This window comes from Chelonoidis abingdonii, chromosome 11 (genome assembly GCF_003597395.2).
Source record: "Chelonoidis abingdonii isolate Lonesome George chromosome 11, CheloAbing_2.0, whole genome shotgun sequence".
Classification (NCBI taxonomy): Eukaryota; Metazoa; Chordata; order Testudines; family Testudinidae; genus Chelonoidis; species Chelonoidis abingdonii.
The window spans coordinates 5,889,536-5,908,508 of record NC_133779.1 but is presented as its reverse complement, the minus strand read 5'-3'; the positions used below and the strand labels follow the sequence as shown (position 1 = coordinate 5,908,508).

At 56.6% G+C, this 18,973-nt stretch overlaps 1 protein-coding gene across 5 annotated transcripts; it reads right to left on the bottom strand.

The window, feature by feature from the left end:
* Positions 1-2,040: 2,040 nt before the first annotated feature.
* CCDC61 (coiled-coil domain containing 61) lies at positions 2,041-18,618 on the bottom strand. 5 transcript variants are annotated; one of them, XM_032797970.1, is made up of 15 exons: positions 18,542-18,618; positions 17,280-17,629; positions 16,301-16,489; positions 15,320-15,402; positions 14,796-14,959; positions 13,804-13,956; positions 12,847-13,063; positions 11,784-11,866; positions 9,571-9,818; positions 8,800-8,878; positions 8,146-8,270; positions 7,774-7,852; positions 6,778-6,844; positions 5,791-5,863; positions 2,041-5,156 (listed from the first exon to the last, which is right to left on the bottom strand). In XM_032797970.1, exons 3-15 carry the CDS (start codon positions 16,446-16,448, stop codon positions 5,059-5,061), a joined length of 1,617 nt encoding a protein of 538 aa, XP_032653861.1. In that variant the 5' UTR covers positions 16,449-16,489; positions 17,280-17,629; positions 18,542-18,618; the 3' UTR covers positions 2,041-5,058. The 5 variants fall into 5 exon arrangements, with proteins under 5 accessions (XP_032653861.1, XP_074926777.1, XP_032653862.1 ...); XM_075070676.1 differs by lacking the exon at positions 18,542-18,618 and adding an exon at positions 18,119-18,215; XM_032797971.2 differs by lacking the exon at positions 18,542-18,618 and adding an exon at positions 17,772-17,860.
* Positions 18,619-18,973: the final 355 nt, after the last annotated feature.

Genomic DNA, 18,973 nt, shown 5'->3' with positions numbered 1-18,973 from the left:
CCCTCTGACACCCCCCAAATACCCTGTCCCAGGACACACCCACCCCCATGTATTTGGGGTTGGTTTTGAATTGAAGTGTCATCTCATAGTTTTGGTGCTAGTCTGGACAAACTCCTGCTGGGCCTGTTAGTATTTTTTAAAATCAAATCTGTACCAGGGATCCATGGACACTCCCATTTGTTCTCTGACATACAATCAATGTGTTGTTAAAAAAACCTTTGTTTCAATAAATAGATTGGACTAGCGTGGGGCTAATTTATAAGTGGCTTTGGGCTATTAATGCAGTAGAAATCTGCCAGCCCTGCACGTCAGCCAGAGCCCCACTACGTGTATAGTGACACTGGCCGTCACTGAGAAGTGCTAGGAGATCCTCAGCAGGGCCAGTAGTTTTGGCATCAGTGCTGCCTGGCCCTCCGTCCCAAGGCTCATTTCTGACTGTGCCAGGTGTTCTTCCATCGCTGGACTAAATCCACCTCTCCCAGAGGCACTAGCTGGGTTAAGAGAAGAATTCTTTCATCAACCTAGCGCTGTCTACGCTGGGGCTTAGGCAGTTCAACTACAGCACTCAAGGGTATGAATTTTTCACCTCTCTGACCGACGCAGCTGGGTTTCTAGTGTAGCGCAGACCTCAGGCCCTCTGCAGACTCAGTCAGTGTTGCTGTGTTGGTCACACTCAAGGCAGCTTCCCCTTCTCAGAGCGATGGGCTCAGGCTGACTGCAGACTCAGGCAGCATTGCTGTGTCGCTCAGACCAGGCCAGGGTTGGAAGGTTTTCTTTGCGACTCTGAAGGTAGGAAACTTCCTCTTCGCAGTGCAAGCCGAAATTCTATTCACACCAGCCACAGACAGGCATCCCCGGGGCCGGATCCAGACTGCACACCATATGGACACCTCTGTGCCAGAAGGATGCTGGAAGATCATCCTAAAATTGTCAGTGCAGATGCTGCCTGGGACTTGAACGCCCCGTCGGTTTCTCTGTGTGTATTCTCAGCAGCACCACGGAGAGGTGCAGTATTTATTGCAGTGAAGCCTGGAGGCTCTAAATGTGTTAGAAACAGGGCTTGTCAAAGTTCCCTATTCTAAGTAACTTGAACGCATCAGACAGGTGTTTAATTTTAAGCATTTTTAAAGATTTGGCTCAGTTGAAATGTCCAGTTGCAGGACGTTACGAGGGGACTGTCGGACAGTAATTATTGAATGACAGTAGATGCTGAGATTCAAGAAGTGAAATGGACCTAAATGGCCTCCTTGGGCCAGCTCCGCTAACACAGTGTGTTTTAGCACGTTAAGGGGGAACTCAAGTTCTCAAGCAGAATTTTTCTTGAGTTGCCTTTAAACTTCAGTTTTCATCCGTGCAAATGTTTTTCGTGGGTTTGCGTGTATACGCGGACATCGACGCTTCCTGACATTACTGATAAAAATCGAACCCTTCCAAGCCCAGCCATAAGCCAGATTCAGACGTTAAAACCCATCAGATCTCACAGCCCCAACACTCTGCTCCCACAGCCTCTTCACTTAGTACCTTGTCTTAGAAAAGGCTTTGCAAAATCTCCTGCCTGTGCGGCCTTCAATAATCAGGAGTCACTGCGACCCAACACCAAAATGCAGCCAACTCTACGGGGGGACAAGGCAGGATGTAACAAGCACCTGACACAACAGTTTAGTACAGGAAGTGAAAAATACCAGATCTGAAGCTGCAAGGGGAGTTTAAAGAGATAGGATGGAATCACCCTGGTTAGTAATTGGTCCGGGGACAGGGGCTGACGCCCTGCATTGTGCAAGGAGAAAGAGATCTTTACCTTTAAACGGCTCTGTACGCCCCCAATCTCGGTGTCTCTGGTTATGACTAATTTTGTCTCCAAACTTTTTTGGACAAATACTTCACATCCTTGCCTCTCCGTCTGTAAAGTGCCACCCCAGCACAGCGGTCGTGGGGATTAACCGGTGTCTGGGAAGCATTTTGCAAACAGAGTCCTGTAGTAAGGACAGGTAAGGGTAAGGACAAATCATTTTCAAAGTAATTCAATGATCAACACGTTGCTTAACCTGAATGGAATTTTTTGTTTGGCAACATTTTCCAAAACGTCGACTTCTCTTCCTGATTTGGGACAGGGAAACATTTCTGAAACCTCGCACATTTCCCCAGCACAGACCTGTTTCCTGCCCAGCGCTGAGACCATGGTCTGTGGGACTGTTCTCTCCTGATTCTAACCACATCTCTTCCTGCTCTCAAGCAACATGCCAAGCCCTTAGCAGCTGCCTCCACTGGCGGCAGCTAATACAGGAGGGAAGCCATGCAGATGCTAGAGAAGTGGCCGTCCCAGGGATGCGGTGGGCAGAGGGTGAAGCCCACCCTGAGGGAAGAGACTAGAGGGCAAAGTACTAAAGCCAGCCACTGCAGCGCCTCAGGAGCGGATCACCCCCACTCCGCTGGCACCCAGGAGAGGTCTCTGGGATGGGTCAGGCTGCATGTGTCTAGTCGGGAGCATGGTGTTAATGCACCCAGGGAAGGACAAGGCTACCCTACATTCACCAGCGAGGCTGCAGCCCCACCCCGCTGCCTTCTCAGTCCCGGCCCAGCTCAGCCTGGCCATCTCTAGCCGCTGCTGCTTTGCGGTATCTGAAATATAGGAGGACATAGACCCCGGTCAGAAAGAAACCCGGTGATCACCCAGTCTGAGCTCCTGCAGACCCCAGGCTGGAGAACCCCAACTCAGCCATTCCAGCAGCCAGCCCATAGCTGGTGGTCAAGCTAGGGCAGAACTTGAGACATTCAGTCATGATGGAGAGAATCCAAGTGATGGAGAAATTCCCTCTCCCCCTGGAGGAATTGCTCCAATGGTTAATCACCCTCATTATTAAAAATTTCCCCTCTGAATTTGTCTTATGACAGCTCCCATCACTGGATCTCATTTTGCCTTTGTCCACTGGGTTGAGGAGCCGTCTACTCTCAGGAACCTCCTCCCCATGGAGTGCAGACAAACTGGGAAACCAAGTCACCTCCAACCCTTCCCTTGGCTAAACTAAACAGATCGAGCTTCTCTGGTGTCTCGCTAGATGGCAGGTTTCTCAGGAACATGGAGCCACGCGAGAGAATGGTCATTCAAAGCCTGCATCCCTGTCACAAAACCACAGCCCTAGGGGGCTGATTCACACCCCCACAGGACAGGCTGAAACAGGCTGAAGGCTCACTGTGCTTTGGGCTCCAGGCCTTTAACTTTCACTAGCCCTCACATTCTCTGCAGACGCTTCAGTGGAACACGAACTAGCCTGCTGTGTGTCACATCCCCTCTACTGTTCCCAGCTGAAGGCGATTCTCCTTTGCCTCAAGGGATGGGGCTTTGGTGGCATGAGCCAAGTTCCATCCCCATTCATCGCTGGCACAGGGTGGAGCAGAGGCATGGGAGGGGATCGGCAGCCGGCAGGAAGTTAGAAAGGTTTATTTACAATAGGGATCACCACACAACACAGCAGAGCAACAGCATGTGGGGGGATGGGGCGCACACAGGATCACAGCACAAACACCTGCTGCCCACTGGGACACTGAGAGGAACCAGATACCACTCAGGGGCCAGCACGGCTGGATTAACTGTGGATGCAGCTACTGGCTTGACCTTGGAGCGAAGGGACCAGATCCCATGGCAGACAGGGCTGCTGAGGCAGACTCTCGGCATGGGGCTTTTAGCTCTAACAGCTGAATGCACAGTGCTGAGCCGGTCAGACTCCTCCAGGCCCATCAACAGGCAGGGGGACCAATAGCCAAAGGTCTCCCGAAGCCCCGTGTGCTGCCATGAACCCAGATGAGGGGAAGCACAGGGGATGCTCCCCCAGCCGCTGAGACATGGGAGATTTCACGCACCAGCATTAAAAGCAGTTCAAGCCACTGGAACGGCCAGAGACTGAACAGCTCGCTCGTTTCACTGCCTCCAGGGACGACCAGCTCAAAGAGCCGGAGGCTGGTGCCTTTCCCTCCTGTGTCTCTCCTGGGTGCTCTGACCAGGGGACCGAGCGCAGGGCAGCCTGCCCACCTAGGCAGGCAAACTGGCTGCAAGGCATCCTCCCCTCTCGGCTGCCTCGGTGGGACGTGGTTAGCTGGGAGCAGCTGGTGCAGGGCGAGGGCTTGGCAAGATCAGACCGGGCCACAGCTTCAGGGGTAGCCCAGAAGCAGGTAAGTGCTGCCCCTGTCTCGAGCTGGCATGGCCTCCATGTTAAGAGGCTGCCTCCTTTCCTCCCCACTGATTGCAGGACTCCAGCCTCCCGGGGGCTCTGCTGTGAGGCTAGAACAGCCGGGAAGCTGCCCGTGGGGGGTGGTCAGGCTCCAAGGCTGAGGCTACAGCTGTGAAGGGCTGGGATCCACCCAGGGGTTCCAGCAGCCCAAGGGCAGGTCAAAGGGGCCTGGAGGATCCTCGCGTCCCAGCTCGGCGCTGTCGGCATTGAGAGGCCAAGTCCGGCCCAGGGGGTAAAACACCTCCATTGCCCCGCTGCCTGTCTCCTTCAATCCCACGGCTCCTGCTAAGGCAGCAGCATCAGGCTGCTAAAACGGAGCTAAACTGGAAGGGGGGGGGGGGAGGAGGGAGGGATGGAAGACGGTCCCATCAGCCTGTTGAGCTCAGAGTTCTCCATAGGACCCTCCACTCCACAGTGGCCTCCCCCACTTCCCAGAGGGGTCAGAAATCCACAAGCCACAGTGGGGCAGGTGCCCCCTAGCTGCCACCAATTTGAAGGGAGTCACTCCCAGGAGGAAATGTCCCATGATCCTTTGCTCCTGGGCTACTTGGGTACAACTACAAAGCAACTTGCCTTCTGTCCAGCCCGTGGGGGTGGGGATTTCTGATGGGAACAAGCTGTGGGGGCGGGCAGGGGGACTAAAATCCTGAGCCCCCTCTCCCAAAGATCCATCTTGCTAATCTTCTCTTGTCTAGCCTGGAGTAGAGCCCAGAGATAGCAGGGCAAAGGGTCCCGGTAGGAGAGAGAAGTCCTGGCTCGGCCCCATGGGAGCAGCAGGGAGGGCTCTGAGCCTCGGCCACGTGCCTGCCCTCCCACTCCCAGACTCCACTGGCTACGTCCTGGTGTCCAGGTTGTTCATGTACTCCTGCAGCGCCTGCAGCCGGGCGTCGATCTCGGACAGGTCAGCCGACGGCTCATCGTACAGGTTCTCTGTCGGAGGAGAGGAGCATTCGTTGGCTTGGCCCTGCGATCGCCAGCCCAGCCCCGCACTCTAGTCCCCGGTCCCACGAGTGCCACAGCCACAGGAATGGGGAACTGCTCAACAGGGAATCTCTCTCCAGCCCTGTGACCAGAATCAGAGGGCTCAAGGCCAGGCACAGGGGAGCCGAGTATGGAGAGGGAACTTCTGAGGGAGGAGAGGTTGGGGGGGGGGGGGGGGGAGGAGGAGGGAGGAGACAGGGCACACGTGCAGGGATCGAAGAAACCATAATCGGAAGAGACCTTGGGCTGCTCCAGGAGGATTTGCACGGGGCTGAAATGCAGCCAGCTCTGGGGTGGAGTGTGGCAGCTGTTTATATCGGGGGTGGGAGTGGAAGTAGCTCGTCCAGCGAAGCTCCAGGGCAAATGGAATTTGGCAGCACACGGGGGTTAGGAGCCCAGCTCATGGGAAAAGGGCAGGAGACCTCAGTAACCATGATGGGGACAAACAGAGTGATATGAGGCATTCAGAGGACAGCAGCAACTGCTAGTGCCACGAAGGGCACTGGGTCAGCACTGGCTGCAAGGGGAGAGCGCCCCCTGCTGGGCCCACGCTGCAGCACAGCCCTCTTCCTAACCAGCTCACCTTTATCCACTCGCTTGGTCGCGGTGGGGGTGCTGGCCAGGCGTTTCCTGCGCCCGGCATCCGCTCGAGGAGCCTGCAGGGAGAGGAGAAAGCTACAGGGTCGTCTCCTCTGGGCTGCCCAGCTGGGGCCCCCCACAGCTTGTCCCCGTCCCAGCCAGCACCACACTTCAGCCAGCTATTACCAGGGTTATCGGAGACGAAACCAAGCTGACAGGGACAGAGTCCTGTTCCCTGCTGACACATTTATCCCCAGGGTGCAGGGAAAATGGGACACCTGGGCTCCGGACCACACCAAGTCAGCGGCAGAGGTGGGAACAGCCCCCAGCTGTCCTGGCTCCCAGCCCCCCTGCTCTAACCACTAGACCCCAATCCCCTCCCAGAGCTAGGGAAGGAACCCAGGAGTCCAGGCACCCAACCGCTGCTCTAACCACTAGACCCCACTCCCATCACAGCCCCTTCCCTTCCCCTCTGTCTCCAGTTCCCAGATTTGCCCCGTGCTCTCAGATGTACTCCAGGTCATTTAGCACTGAAGGCAGAGGCGCTGCCTTGAGGCAGCTGGGTGGGGTGGGAGACCGCGGCGCCCCGCACAGCCCCAGCCTCTCCCAGCCAGTGGTGACTTGGAGCACTGAGCTGGCCCCTTTGTCTCCACATGGCCCCCCTCTGGCTGAAGCACTCCACGGAGCAGTGAGGAATTATATCCTCAGCCAGTGGCTCTCAGCAGGGAGAGACCCAAGGGCTCCAGCACGGGCTTTGCCCCCACAGAGAACAGGCCACGCCAGCCCCGGGGGCAGCCACCTTCACGTGACGCACACAGGGATCTAGAGCACGACGCCTGCTGCCCGAAGGGCCCCCCCGGCTGCAGCATGGCCCCTCCCTGATCCCCGGCTGCAGCGGTCAGTGCAGAACAAAAGAGCCTGTGTCCCCCGGGACCCCAGCTAACCTCCCACCCAGGCTAATTGAGAGGCGCCCTGACAAAGAACCACTTACCCCGCTGGGGCCATTCCAGGAGGAGGAACTCAAGGGCTTCCTGCCTCTGGGTGCCCGCCGCCTGCCCCTGCCGGAGAGAGGGAACAAGGCAGCGTGATGGGGCAGCGCTCCGCCAGTTAGCGCCCTGCAGGCTCAGATCCCCGCTCCCGTGGCTAGCAGGGGTGCACTGTGCTGGAGAGGCCAGGCACTTGTCCTGGGAGCCGTGCTGCTCAGACACCTCCCTATGCGGCACCCAGGGCCCCACCGTGGCAGCTCCGGGGTAAACCAGCTCCCGTGCCCCCAGCGTCAATCTCTAGTCTCTGGCATCTCAGGAGTCCCCACAGCCACCAGCGCTCACCCCCCAGGAAGGCCTGGTGCACAGAGGACAGGCCTAGCTTTCGAGAGAGGCCTCCACCTGCGGGTGCCCACCCTCGGCGCTGAGCGTGGCGTGCACAAGTGTTGAGTGGCCCGCGCTCCAGCTGGAGGTAATGGGAGCTGTGGCTACTCAACCCTCCAATAATCAGGCCCCAAATCAGAGATCATGTCTCAAAAGTTGGGTCAAAATGACTTGCGGAAGCAAGGGAGAGAACCCAGGTGTCCTGGCTACCCGTGCCCTCCGCTCTAACCACTAGATCCCACTCCCCTCTCAGAGCCTGGGAGAGAATCCAGGAGTCCTGGCTCCCAGCCCCCTGCTCTAACCATGAGATCCCACTCCCCTCCCAGATGCAGGGCGAGAACCCAGGCATCCTGGCTCCCAGCCCCCCTGCTCTAATCACTAGATCCCACTCCCCTCCCAGCAGGGAGAGAACCCAGGAGTCCTGGCTCCCAGCCCCCTGCTCTAACCATGAGATCTCACTTCCCTCCCAGCAGGGAGAGAACCCAGGTGTCCTGGCTCCCTGCCCCCCTGCTCTAACCACTAGATACCACTCCCCTCCCAGAGGCCGGGAGAGAACCCAGGCATCCTGGCTCCCAGCCCCCCTGCTCTCCCGTCCCAGTAGCAGATTGTGATTTCGTTACCTTAGGGGTACTGGCTCGGAGTAATCATCCGCCTCGCTGCCCGAGCTTGCTGAAGAGCGCCGGCTGCGGAAGCTCTCCACTTTGGGAGTGAGAGACAATAAAGGGGAACTCAGTCCTTGGAGGGGGGTCCCCAAAGCCAGCATCCCTGCCCCCAAACCCTCCCACACACAAACCACCGCATTCCTCCAATGACCTCACTGGGACAGGCCCCGTCTAGGCACGGACTCTCCCAACACCTGCTCCAGCCTTGATCAGCTGGTCCCCGGAGAAGGGATGGCCAAGGGGGCGGGGGATGTGGCCATGGAGCTCCCAGGCAGTGGCAAGCTCAGCACAGTACCCCACCCTGGAAACAGTCCCGGTCCCCGTACGTACCCGACGAGCTGCGTCCATGACTCCTGCCCAGGCTGTCTCCACTGAAGGCTGCCAGGCCCCGGGAGTTGGAGCAGCCCCAGCTGCCTGGCGGTGCATCACCCGCGCCCCGCCGGACCCGTCGCTGGCTGCGCCCAAGGGAAGAGGGTTATGCACAGAAGTAGGCATCTCGCGACCTGAAGCTTCCTTGCCAAAACAGGCTGCGGGCCCCTGAAATGCAGCCATCTCTTGGGTGCAGCACAGCAGCAGGCACGCAGCTCGTGGCAGGAAGGGAAGGGACACCACATGGACCAGAGGGAAGCAGAGGACTAGGACCTCGAGGCTGACGCCCCCACCTTTGTTAAACAAGCCGGAATCCTTAAATGGGCCCTGGGGCTCCAAGATCTCGGTGAGTTTCAGATGCCACCTGACGTTTCTGCCACTGGAGCCGTGTCAATGCCTCCTGATTAACCCTTGTGGCTCCAACACCCTGCCCTCCCAAAGGATGGTGGAAGGGCTCAGATTCGGGGGGGCAGTGCCCACCACAGCGCTGGCAAGAGTCCGCTTCCCAGGCAGCACAGGGGCCACTGAACGCGGCGGCTAGAGGTGGAAACACGTGGCCCCGTACATCCCCCAGAGACACCCTGATCTTCAGGGGGTCGGGGGGGAAGGACTTACTTTTTCAGTTCAGCCTCCTTCTGCTTCCGCTCTTTGGCCTTCACAAAGGCTGTGGGGTCGAAGCGCGGCGGCCGGGTGCCTGGGAAAGGGGAGATCGGCAGCAGGGTCAAGGGCGGGGTTGCTGCTGCCACACCTGGGATCCAAGATGGGGGGCGGGTAGGGGTGCTGCTGCCACACCTGGGATCTGATCACCCTGCCGTGCAGGGTGAGGAAACAAGAGTCCTGGGGACAGATGGTCTCCATTCCCAGAATGGGCACAGCACGGGCAACAGCGGGGCGAGCCCCCCCATCCCTCCTCAACACCATCCCCTCCCCACCTTGACGGGACAAGACAGGAGTTTGGTCCCCCTGGTCTATTCAGCTCTTGGCTGAGGCTGCTGACAGGGGGCTGCCTGAGGTGGACCCCACCCCGGCTGGCTAGGAGGTGGACTGAGGCCCCAGGCCCCCAAATCTCATCTCACACTGGGGACCAAGGCCCAGCATGTTGGTCATCACAGCGAGAACTGGCTCTCAACCGGCCACCTGGAGGAGAAGGGCTGGGTAGACCCTTCCCTGCCCTGACAAACTGTTCAGGATTCAGCCGCAGGGACTGGAGCTGGGGGGAGGGGGATTGCTACCTCCCCCACATCATTGCATGTGACCACGGTTCTCATCTTGCCTGGAGACATCACTGTCGGAGATAGGCCACTCCCACAGTGCTCAACCTAAGGTCCCCAGGCCCTGTGATCTGGGCAGGGGACCCGCCCAATGGCTCCTCTCCTACCCCCTCACCTGTGGGTGATGGTGGCTGGCGAGGGAGGCGGGTCTGGCTCCCGCCGCGCCCTTCTCTGGACGTGGAGCGTGGACGGTTCACTGGCCAAGTCCCGCCACGCTCCCGGGAGTTGGAGCGCTCCCCGGAGGTAGAGCGCCGCTCCTGTCGGGCCATGGCCGCAGCGCTGCTCCGGCCCGGGGCAGCGTGACTGAAGCCGTGGGAGGACGCCGATCGGTTCTGAGGGGATGGGCCGGTGGGGGTCAAGCGCCTGGGAAAACAGGAGGGAGCAGTCAGAGTCCTAGACGTGAAGGACAGATGAGCCCATTCAGGTCATCCAATCTGGCCTCCTGCATCACACTGGCCACAGAATCCCCCCAGGTATCCCTGCATCCAGCCCAGAGCCGAGTGTCGAGCTAGAGCAGAGATATCTAATGTCAGTGAAAGACTCCGAGCCCTGGAGTGCTCCCTATCCCCAACACTGGCTCAGTCGTTCCAGTGGTCAATTCCCTGGCGCCTTATTTCAAGCCTGAATCTGTCTAGCTTCAGCGCCAGCCACTGATCTTGTTCTGCCTTTGTCTGCTGGACTAAAGAGCCTCCGCTCTCAGAAAGTCCCCCTGTGCCACAGGTTCGGCAGCTCTCGTTAGCCCTGACGAACTCACTGCCCAGACCAAATGATCTGTATCCAACTGGTGCCATGGGAGGTATCACGCCCAAACTGGTAACATGCTGGTCCCAAAACCAGCATGTGATGGGGGCACGAAGGGTTATCAAGGTGCATTAGCACAACGTTCCGAACATGTGTTTGCGAGCAGTGCGTAAGCCCAATCTGCCCTAGACAAAGGAACGTGCATTTGCTCGTCTGACCAGCCTGGTGGCCAGGCAGAGGCAACACAGGTTCATATACACGTACGGTAAACAAAGCTCACGAGTAGGGAGAAGCCAGCCTGGCATCTATGCCCCAGCAGAGACACGGTGTCTGGGCTTACTCTGCGAAGAGCATGTTACCGAGGGTTCCTGGGCTCTCACAAGAGCGGGAGAGAACCTGGGCAGCCAGGCTGAAGGAAGACGGGTGGGAAAACTTCGTGAACAAAGGACTCCAGTTGCTTAAGTTAGACTGACGTCTTAGAAGCGAATTTTTACTTCTGTTTGTTTGGAACCATTTGTGTCTTTGCCTTATACTTGGTATCACTGTGTCCTTTTCTTAATACACCTGTTTTACTTTTCCCATAACCCAGCTTAGAGCTTGGATTGAAACAGCGGGTTTGCTAACCCCACTAAGGTAACAAGCGGCTGTGTCAGGTTTTGTGAGCATACCAGTAAGGAGGAAAGGGGGCGTTGCAGAGAGACGGCTCTGAGGAACCTGGGAATAGGGGTTCACTGGCAGAGCCCGGGTGAGTTTGCTGGCAGGGCAGACATGCCAGCGTGCCGCGAGCGAACACAGTTTAGCAGCAGGAAAACTCCCACTCGCTGAGGCCGAGAGGGATAACACAGTAACTCACAGCTCTGGGAATCCCAGCGGCTTGTCACACCTACCCAGGGAGGTGCTGACAAACTGGGGTTGTGTCACCTCTGAACCATTTCGGGGATAAACTAAACAGATCCAGCACCTTCCGTCTCATGCTCACAGGCAGGTTTCCCAGCCCTCGGCTCATTCTCAAGGCTCTTTCTGAATCCTGTCTAATTTTGCAGCATCCTTTTGGATGTGCGGACACTAGAACGCCCTGCATCGCCCTGAGAGCTCCTGGTTAGCTGGTTCCCACCATGGCCCCTTGATGCTTTCCAGGACACAATCCCCCAGCTCACAAGCATGACCTACATTCTGTGTCCCTAGGTGCCATCAAAAAGATGCAGCCACCAGGGCTGGTTCTGCCCTGCAGAAGCCCCAGTGACCCTTCAAGATGGCCGTGGGTAAGGACTGATGTCCACCATCCTCCTTACCCTGTCCCCTACCAGGAGATCTCATGTGTCAGGACATATTACAATCCCTGCAGAGTGCGGGAAGGAATCTTCCAGCATCACCCAAGTAGCCAGATGCATTATGGGGGATTCAATCCTTCCTCTGTAGTATCAACAATCGGCTAATACCAGGGGACCAGTATTTAAAGACCAATGGGCAAAACCTGGGCTCAGGTGTCAACAGAGGGGCTGGGATCCTTAGACAGGTGAACGAAAAGCATCTGCTTCAACCCTACCTAGAATACTGATCCAGCCTAGAGCAGCTGGTGTCACTCACCCTCTCTTGTATAAGGCCAGCTCATTGGTCAGACTCTTCACTCGGACACGGAGGCTCCTCTCCGATGCTTTCACCTCTGCCAACTGCAAGGAAGGAGAAGAAATCTCATTGCTTCAGCTGCTGGACATGCTCTGGAACGGGCCCAGGAAATCGACCCAGCAGTCTTGCAGCCAAGCCAGACAATGGAATCTGGGCAGGGATACATAACTACCAGCAACATTCTCCTTCACTTCCTGACCTGAACTGGGGTGCCAGGGTGTTGTGTTAAACAGCTGCCATGTTTCACCCCAGAGGTGGCTGCATTTCAGTGGTGGGCAAGTGAGCCCTGTACAGAGAGCCAAGGGCTTTGGGATCTTTGGGTGTACGGTGCTGTGTAAGATCTCAGGGTAACAATTATTACTAGGACTGTCAAACGATTACAAAAATTAATCACAGTTTTAATCCCACTGGTAAACAATAATAGAATAACACTTATTTAAATATCTGTGGCTGTTTTCTACACTTTCAAATACATAGATTTCAGTTACAACACAGAATACAAAGTGCTCACTCAATATTATTTTTTATTACAAATATTTGCACTGTAAAAAAAATAACCGAGGCACCGAGAGTGGTAGCAACTTGCCTAAGGTCACAGAATGAGTCAGTGGCAGAGTCAGGCTTAGAACCCAGGAGCCCTAGCTCCCAGCCCCCCTGCTCTAACACACCTTCCCTCCCGGAGCTGGAGCTTGGACCCAGGAGTCCTAATTCCCAGCCTCCCTGCTCTGACCACTAGACCCCACTCCCATCCCGTGCTGCTTCCACTAAGGTTCGTCTCTCCTTCAGATCTTTGCCTTTAGGAAGCTCTAGTGCCACAACTGAGGAATCTGGTCTATGGGGGGTGATGTCACACCAGCACTGGGGGACGGGCCGGAGGAAGAGAAAAGGCGTGTGGGGAGGCTGTTACACCAGCGCCAGGCTGGGTGTGGGCCCTACCTGGGCAAGGCTGTTACACCATCACCTGACAGGGAGCAAGGGGGGTTACACTGGTGCCAGGGCCCAGCCAGGGAGTTCACTACCCCACCTCGTCAGCCAGCTGCCGGTTCTCCTGCAGGCGCTTGCTGGCCGCTCGCTGGTGCTTGCTTCGTTCCTTCAGCAGTTCCTCCTCCAGGCTCTGCACAATCTTTTTCAGGATCTTCACCTCTTTCCCGGCGCTGCTCTTGCTGCACAGTTTCAGCTCCTCCTGCAGCCCGAGCAGGGCTGACTCCACCTCTTGCTTCTCCTCCAGCACCCGGGCCAGCCTGGGGAGGCAGAGACACGCACACGCAGGGCTTAGGGGGCACAGTGACTCACAGCGCAGAGGCAGAGAAGGCTGCGAGGGATCAGCACTGCCAGTATGAGGCACTGTGACACGCCGCTTACTGTATATGGTGAATCCTCTTATGGCAGCAGACCTCAGAGCACTGGACAAACATTAATTCACACTTAGACTCGCTGGGATGAGACGATAAGCCCCATTTTACAGAGGAGAAACTGAGTCACAGAGAGATGTGGTTTACTCCAGGTCACCCAGTGAGTCAGTGGCACAGCCCAGAACAGAACCTAGGAGTCCTGTCTCCCAGGCCCTCTGTGGTAATACCCAGACCTCTCTCCTCCCTTAGGGTCAGTCTGAAGCATTGAGCGGGTATTCTTATCTGGTAGGACCAATAGCTCAGTGATTTGAGCAGTGGCCTGCTAAACCCAGGATTGTGACTTCAATCTTTGAGGGGACATTTAGGGATCTGGGGCAAAAATCAGTACTTGGTCCTACTGTGAAGGCAGGGGGCTGGACTCCATGACCTTTCAAGGTCCCTTCCAGCTCTATGAGACAGGTATATCTCCATATACTTTTTTATTACTTTTTTTTTTTTTAGTTAGTGGATAGGATGGGACAGCTGACTGCATCCCATGTAGTCCACAGGGGCAGGTGCTTGAGACAGCGTGGGGGGAGGAATCAGCTCAACGCCAAGGCGTCCATCACCCAGCCCGTCCCCTCACTCACTCATCCCGCAGCTGGCGGATCTCCGCGTCCCGGAAATCCCTGCCAGGTTTGGCCTTCAGCACAGCCAGCTCCTCCTTCAGCTCCCTGATGACCTTCTGCAGCGCTACCGGGTCTGGCTTGCCCACGTAGGGCAGCGGGAGGGGGTAGTGGATCCTGTGGAAAAGCAAGAGGCAGGGGCAACTGGAATCAGCACATGCTCTGAGGTTGCTACAGGCACATGTCTACACATCCCCCTATATCACCCCTCCTCTTCAGTTAGATTAATAGCTGGAATTAATTAGATTAATAGAAGAAGAGATCATTGTGACCGACTAGTCTGACCCCCTGGATAACTGAGCCAGAGACTTGCCCTGAATTAATTCTGCTTTGAGCTACAGCAGATCTCTCTGACAAACATCCCATCGTGATTGAAAATTGCCAGGGATGGAGAATCCAATATGATCCTTGCAAAGTTGTTCCAATGGCTAATTACTGTTAACGGTTCGAGCCTCATTTCCAGCCTAAATTTGTCTAGCTTCAGCTTCCAGCCACTGGATCGCGTAAGTCCTCTGTTTGCTATCGTGAAGAGTCCTGAGCAAATACCTGTTCCCCGGGTAGGTACTTATAAGACTGAGATCAAGTCACCATTAACCTTCTCTTTGTTAGGCTAAACAGATGCAGCTCCTGGATTCTCTCACTATAAGGCAGGGTTTCTAAGCCTTCAATCATTCTTGTGGCTCTTCTCTGACCTCTCTCGATTTACCAACATCCTTCTCGAGTTGTGGACACCAGAGAGGGACACAGGATCCCAGCAGCAGTCGCATCAGAGCTAAATCCAGAGGGAAAATAACCTCTCTGCTACTACGTAAGATCCTCTGTTCATGCAGCCCAGGATTGCGTTACCCCTTTTGGCCATGGTGTTGCACTGAGAGATGTCTTCAGCTGATTATCCACCACACCCCCCGAGCTGCTGTTGTCTTCCTAGTCCACCCCCTGCGCCGAGCTGCCCTTACCTGTCAAACTCAACGGAGTAGATGAGGATTAGGTAGCGCTTGGAACTCAGCAGCAAGGACTTGGAAGCGGAGGGCGCGTGCCTTGGCCCCACCCCAATCTTCCGGCTCCTCAGCGCCTCCAGGTCAGTGTAGGTGAGGAGGTCCAAGGTGACCGACTCGCTGCTCTGCGGGGAGACGCACTGACTTAGAGGGACGCACCAGCCCAGCCCTTCGCGCTGCACTCCACAGTGAGGGAGGAGGTGTTAGTGTGTGGCTGGCGTTGGGGCTGCCCCTAAAGACTACAGCTCCCAGCATGCCATTCTGCACTAAAGTGAGTGACAGCAGTCCAGCAGGATGGAGCACCACATGCAGGGAACTGCGAGGCAGCTGGCGGTTATAGCCAGCTCCATTTTTCCACAGAACAGGGGGGACCCTTGGGCTCCTAGCGAGCTGTCCAATGAGACCCATGGCCCCAGATCCCCTTTTGCCATTGCCAGGTGCATTTGCCTGGCTGCACTGTTAGCTGTGAGCTCTGCAGGCCTCACCTGGCTCAGGGCAGACTCCAGCATGCTGCAGAAGATCCCAAACTGCTTGAAGTTCCCCGTCTTGTGAGTTAAATCTTCAATGACTGAGAGCAAACGAAAGAGGGAGAGACCCTTGTCAGGCAGGGTCAGGCTCAGATCCCTGCAGGAGTCTGGGACTCCCAGCCCTCTGAGCTTATCGCTGGACTGCACTTCTTCTGGGAACTGGAAGGAAACCCAAGAGTCCTTGACACTCCCCTGCTCTATCCACTAGACCCCACTGGCTGTCAGAGCTGGGGATAGGACCCAGGAGCACTGGATTCCCAGCCCACCTGCTCTAACCACTAGCCACCACTCCCTTCCCGCAGCTGGGGATAGAACCCAGGAGACCTGCATTCCCAGCCCTCCTACTCTAACCACTAGCTACGACACTCCTCCCACAGCTGGGGATAGAACCCAGGAGCACTGTACTCTCAGCCCACCTGCTCTAACCACTAGCCACCACTCCCTTCCCACAGCTGGGGATGGAACCCAGGTGTCCTGCATTCCCAGCCCTCCTACTCTAACCACTAGCTACGACACTCCTCCCACAGCTGGGGATGGAACCCAGGTGTCCTGCATTCCCAGCCCTCCTACTCTAACCACTAGCCACCACTCCCTTCCCACAGCTGGGGATGGAACCCAGGTGTCCTGCATTCCCAGCCCCCCTACTCTAACCACTAGCTACAACACTCCTCCCACAGCTGGGGATAGAACCCAGGTGTCCTGCATTCCCAGCCCTCCTACTCTAACCACTAGCTATGACACTCCTCCCGCAGCTGGGGATGGAACCCAGGAGCACTGGACTCCCAGCCCACCTGTTCTAACCACTAGTTACAACACTCCTCCCACAGCTGGGGATAGAACCCAGGAGACCTGAACTCCCAATCCCGTTGCTCTTTCCCACAGCTGATACAGGCGTCACAGGGGAGGTGACCCACGTAATGGTGTTGGCAGGACACTCACAGGCAGCGTCAAACTCTCCTCTCCACTGGTCGGTGGTGAGCCGGTCCTCCACTTCCACCTCCAGGACACTCCCGTTCACGGTCATCCTCACAACGTGCTCCGTGCCGCGGAAGATGTAGTCAGCCTGAAGCCCCTGCAGCGTGGCCATGATTAGCCCTCAGCGCTCTGGCCCTACGTTCCCAGGCAACCCTGCAGCAGGAGATGGGAGTTCACAGGAATTGGGATTGACACTCAGGAGCCGGGGACTAGGATGGCAGGGGGCTGTGGGGTGGGAATGAGAAGCATGAGCAGAGTGGGGGGTCAGGACTGAGGGGCATTGGGAACGTAGGGAGCCCAGGACTGGGACAGTAGGGGGGAATGTGGGTCAGGATTGAAGCGCACGGGAGAGCTGTGCGTGGAGGAAGCCCAGGGCTTGGGGCACAGGTGGCTGCAGGTTGGGCTTGAGGGGCATTGGCAGAGCTGGGGGATAGCCGCAACTGTGTCAGGGAACAGGGTCGGGACTGAGGGGCAGCAGCCCGTTCAGCACCACACTGCAAGTTACACTATTCCGTGGGAACTGATCAGATTTCAGGCCTAGCTGGGCCTGCTGAACACGTGTGCCTGTCCCCCTCCTCTGTTAGTTCAGGACTTGCTCCAGCCACCCATGGCAGAGTACCCCATGTTGGGGAATTCCATCCCTCAGATCCAGAGTGTTTCCGCATAGACTCGGCCTGTTCAGACAACACACAGGAGCCCCAGACTGTCGTGTCACTGGGCGTGTACAGCCTACTCTGCTAACAAGGTGACTGTGATCCTTGGCGGTGTAACCAGGGGAATAGCAAGGTGCAGAGTCTCTAGCTCACATCTTCGGCTTTAGTAAGACGAAAAGGATGCTCACAAATTGGAGAGGGTTCAGGAGAGAGCTGCTGGACTGTTTCCAGATCTGGGGAACCTGCCTCGTAGCAAGAAATTAGGGGTTTCTCTACGCAGGGTCACTCACCGAAGTAGCTATTCTGGTGTCGTTATCTGAATATAAGTCTCCGCATCAACACTTTTATTCCAAAATACAATGCCTTATTCCAATATAGCTGAATCCACTCTTATTCCAGAATACGAGTGTCCACATGGGGATTTACACCAAAGTCACTACTCCAGAATCAGTATTTCAGTAAATTTCCAAGTGCAGACAAGCCCGAAGGAAGCTCAATCTATTTAATCCAAGATTAAGTGGTGACTTGATCCCAGCAGTCGGCAGCTCCAAGGGGAGGAGATCTCTGAGAGTAGGCAGCTCTTTAACCCAGTTAACAAAGGCAGCATGAGATCCAATGGCTGAAGCTGGACGTGTTCAGGCTAGAAATAAGGTACAACTTCTTAACAAGGAAATTAAGTAATTACTGAGACAATGGGCCCAGAGACAGGGGAGATTCTCCATCACTTGGGGTCTTTTAATCTTGCGTGGGTAACTTATTGAAAGATCTGCTGTAGCTCACACCGAAATGGTGGGCTTGATACTGAGATTCCTGGGGGTGTGATGCTCCAGCCGGGGCTCGGGAGGAAGTCACTCTGGATGTACAGAATGGTCCTTTCTGGCCATAAAATCTACAATTCTGTTTACTAGCAGGATGCACAAGCCAAGCCTACGAGCAGGTGCAGAGACGGCGTATGTTAGAACCAAGTAGCAGAGGGGGAGCCGTGTTAGTCTGGATCTGTAAAAGCAGCAAAGAATCCTGTGGCACCTTATAGACGTAACAGACGTTTTGGAGCATGAGCTTTCGTGGGTGAATACCCACTTCGTCAGATGCGAGGGCCCATGGAAGAGATGAACCGGGAATGTTATACCTGGACAGAGCAGGCTGTCCGGGGACTGGCGCCCCAAAAGTAACCATGCTCGTCCCGAAGCGTGCGATGCCATGTAGCGCTCTGGATGCAGGTGTGAGCAGAGTTAGTAACGATGTCGGAACAGGTGTCACTTTGGAGCAACCACTACCCGCCCCCTCCACTCAGCAGAGCTTTACAGCAGGGCGAATAAAGGCACCTGAGTCGGACGGAGGCCTTGGGGAACCCCAACAACGGCAAATGTGGGGACAGGGGGGTCAAACCTCCCAAGGCCCCCAAAAAACACCCCCCCCCCGGCTGCCCCGGGGGGATTCCCCTGGGGGGAGGGGCTCCAGGGAGTCACGTGCCAGGGGGGTCCCCATGGGGGGAGGGGGCTCCAGGGGGGTCGCTATGGGGGAGGGGCCGATTCAGGCCCGGGTCACTCACCGCCTCGGCCGCCGGCTCAGCCCAACCGCCGCCTCACCCGACAGGGCCCTGCCCCCTAGCGCTGCGATCCGCTCCCATTGGCTGCCGACCAACTGCATCCGGCGGGCCATTGGCTCGAAGCCTTAGTCTGTCACAAGTAAGGCCCGCCTTCTCCGCCCAAGCCGGCGCGGCCACTGGTTTTCCGGGGCCGTCCATCAACCGTCGTGCCCTAGTCCCGCCCCGCGCCGCCCAGAACTCAGTTGCCATTGGGTTCCCACTGGCTGCCAATCCCCCACAGCCCGCCCACTCAGAACCCGCCTCTTTCATCCAGCCCGGCTCGATCATTGGCTGTTCTTCGCCGTCGATCCCCATGTAGCCCCGCCTTCTCGAAAGAAGAAGCCTGAAGCCGCAGAGCTAGGCCCTCTAGTGGCTGCTCGCCGCATTGCACCCGGC

Excerpts from the sequence above, each read along its gene's own strand:
- CCDC61 (XM_032797970.1), bottom strand. The coding sequence starts at position 16,448 with ATGGCCACGCTGCAGGGGCTTCAGGCTGACTACATCTTCCGCGGCACG. Across the intron at positions 11,867-12,846 it reads ACCGGCAGCTGGCTGACGAG|TTGGCAGAGGTGAAAGCATC; the intron begins GTGGGGTAGTGA and ends CCTTCCTTGCAG. Across the intron at positions 5,864-6,777 it reads CCTGGAATGGCCCCAGCGGG|GCTCCTCGAGCGGATGCCGG; the intron begins GTAAGTGGTTCT and ends CTCTCCCTGCAG.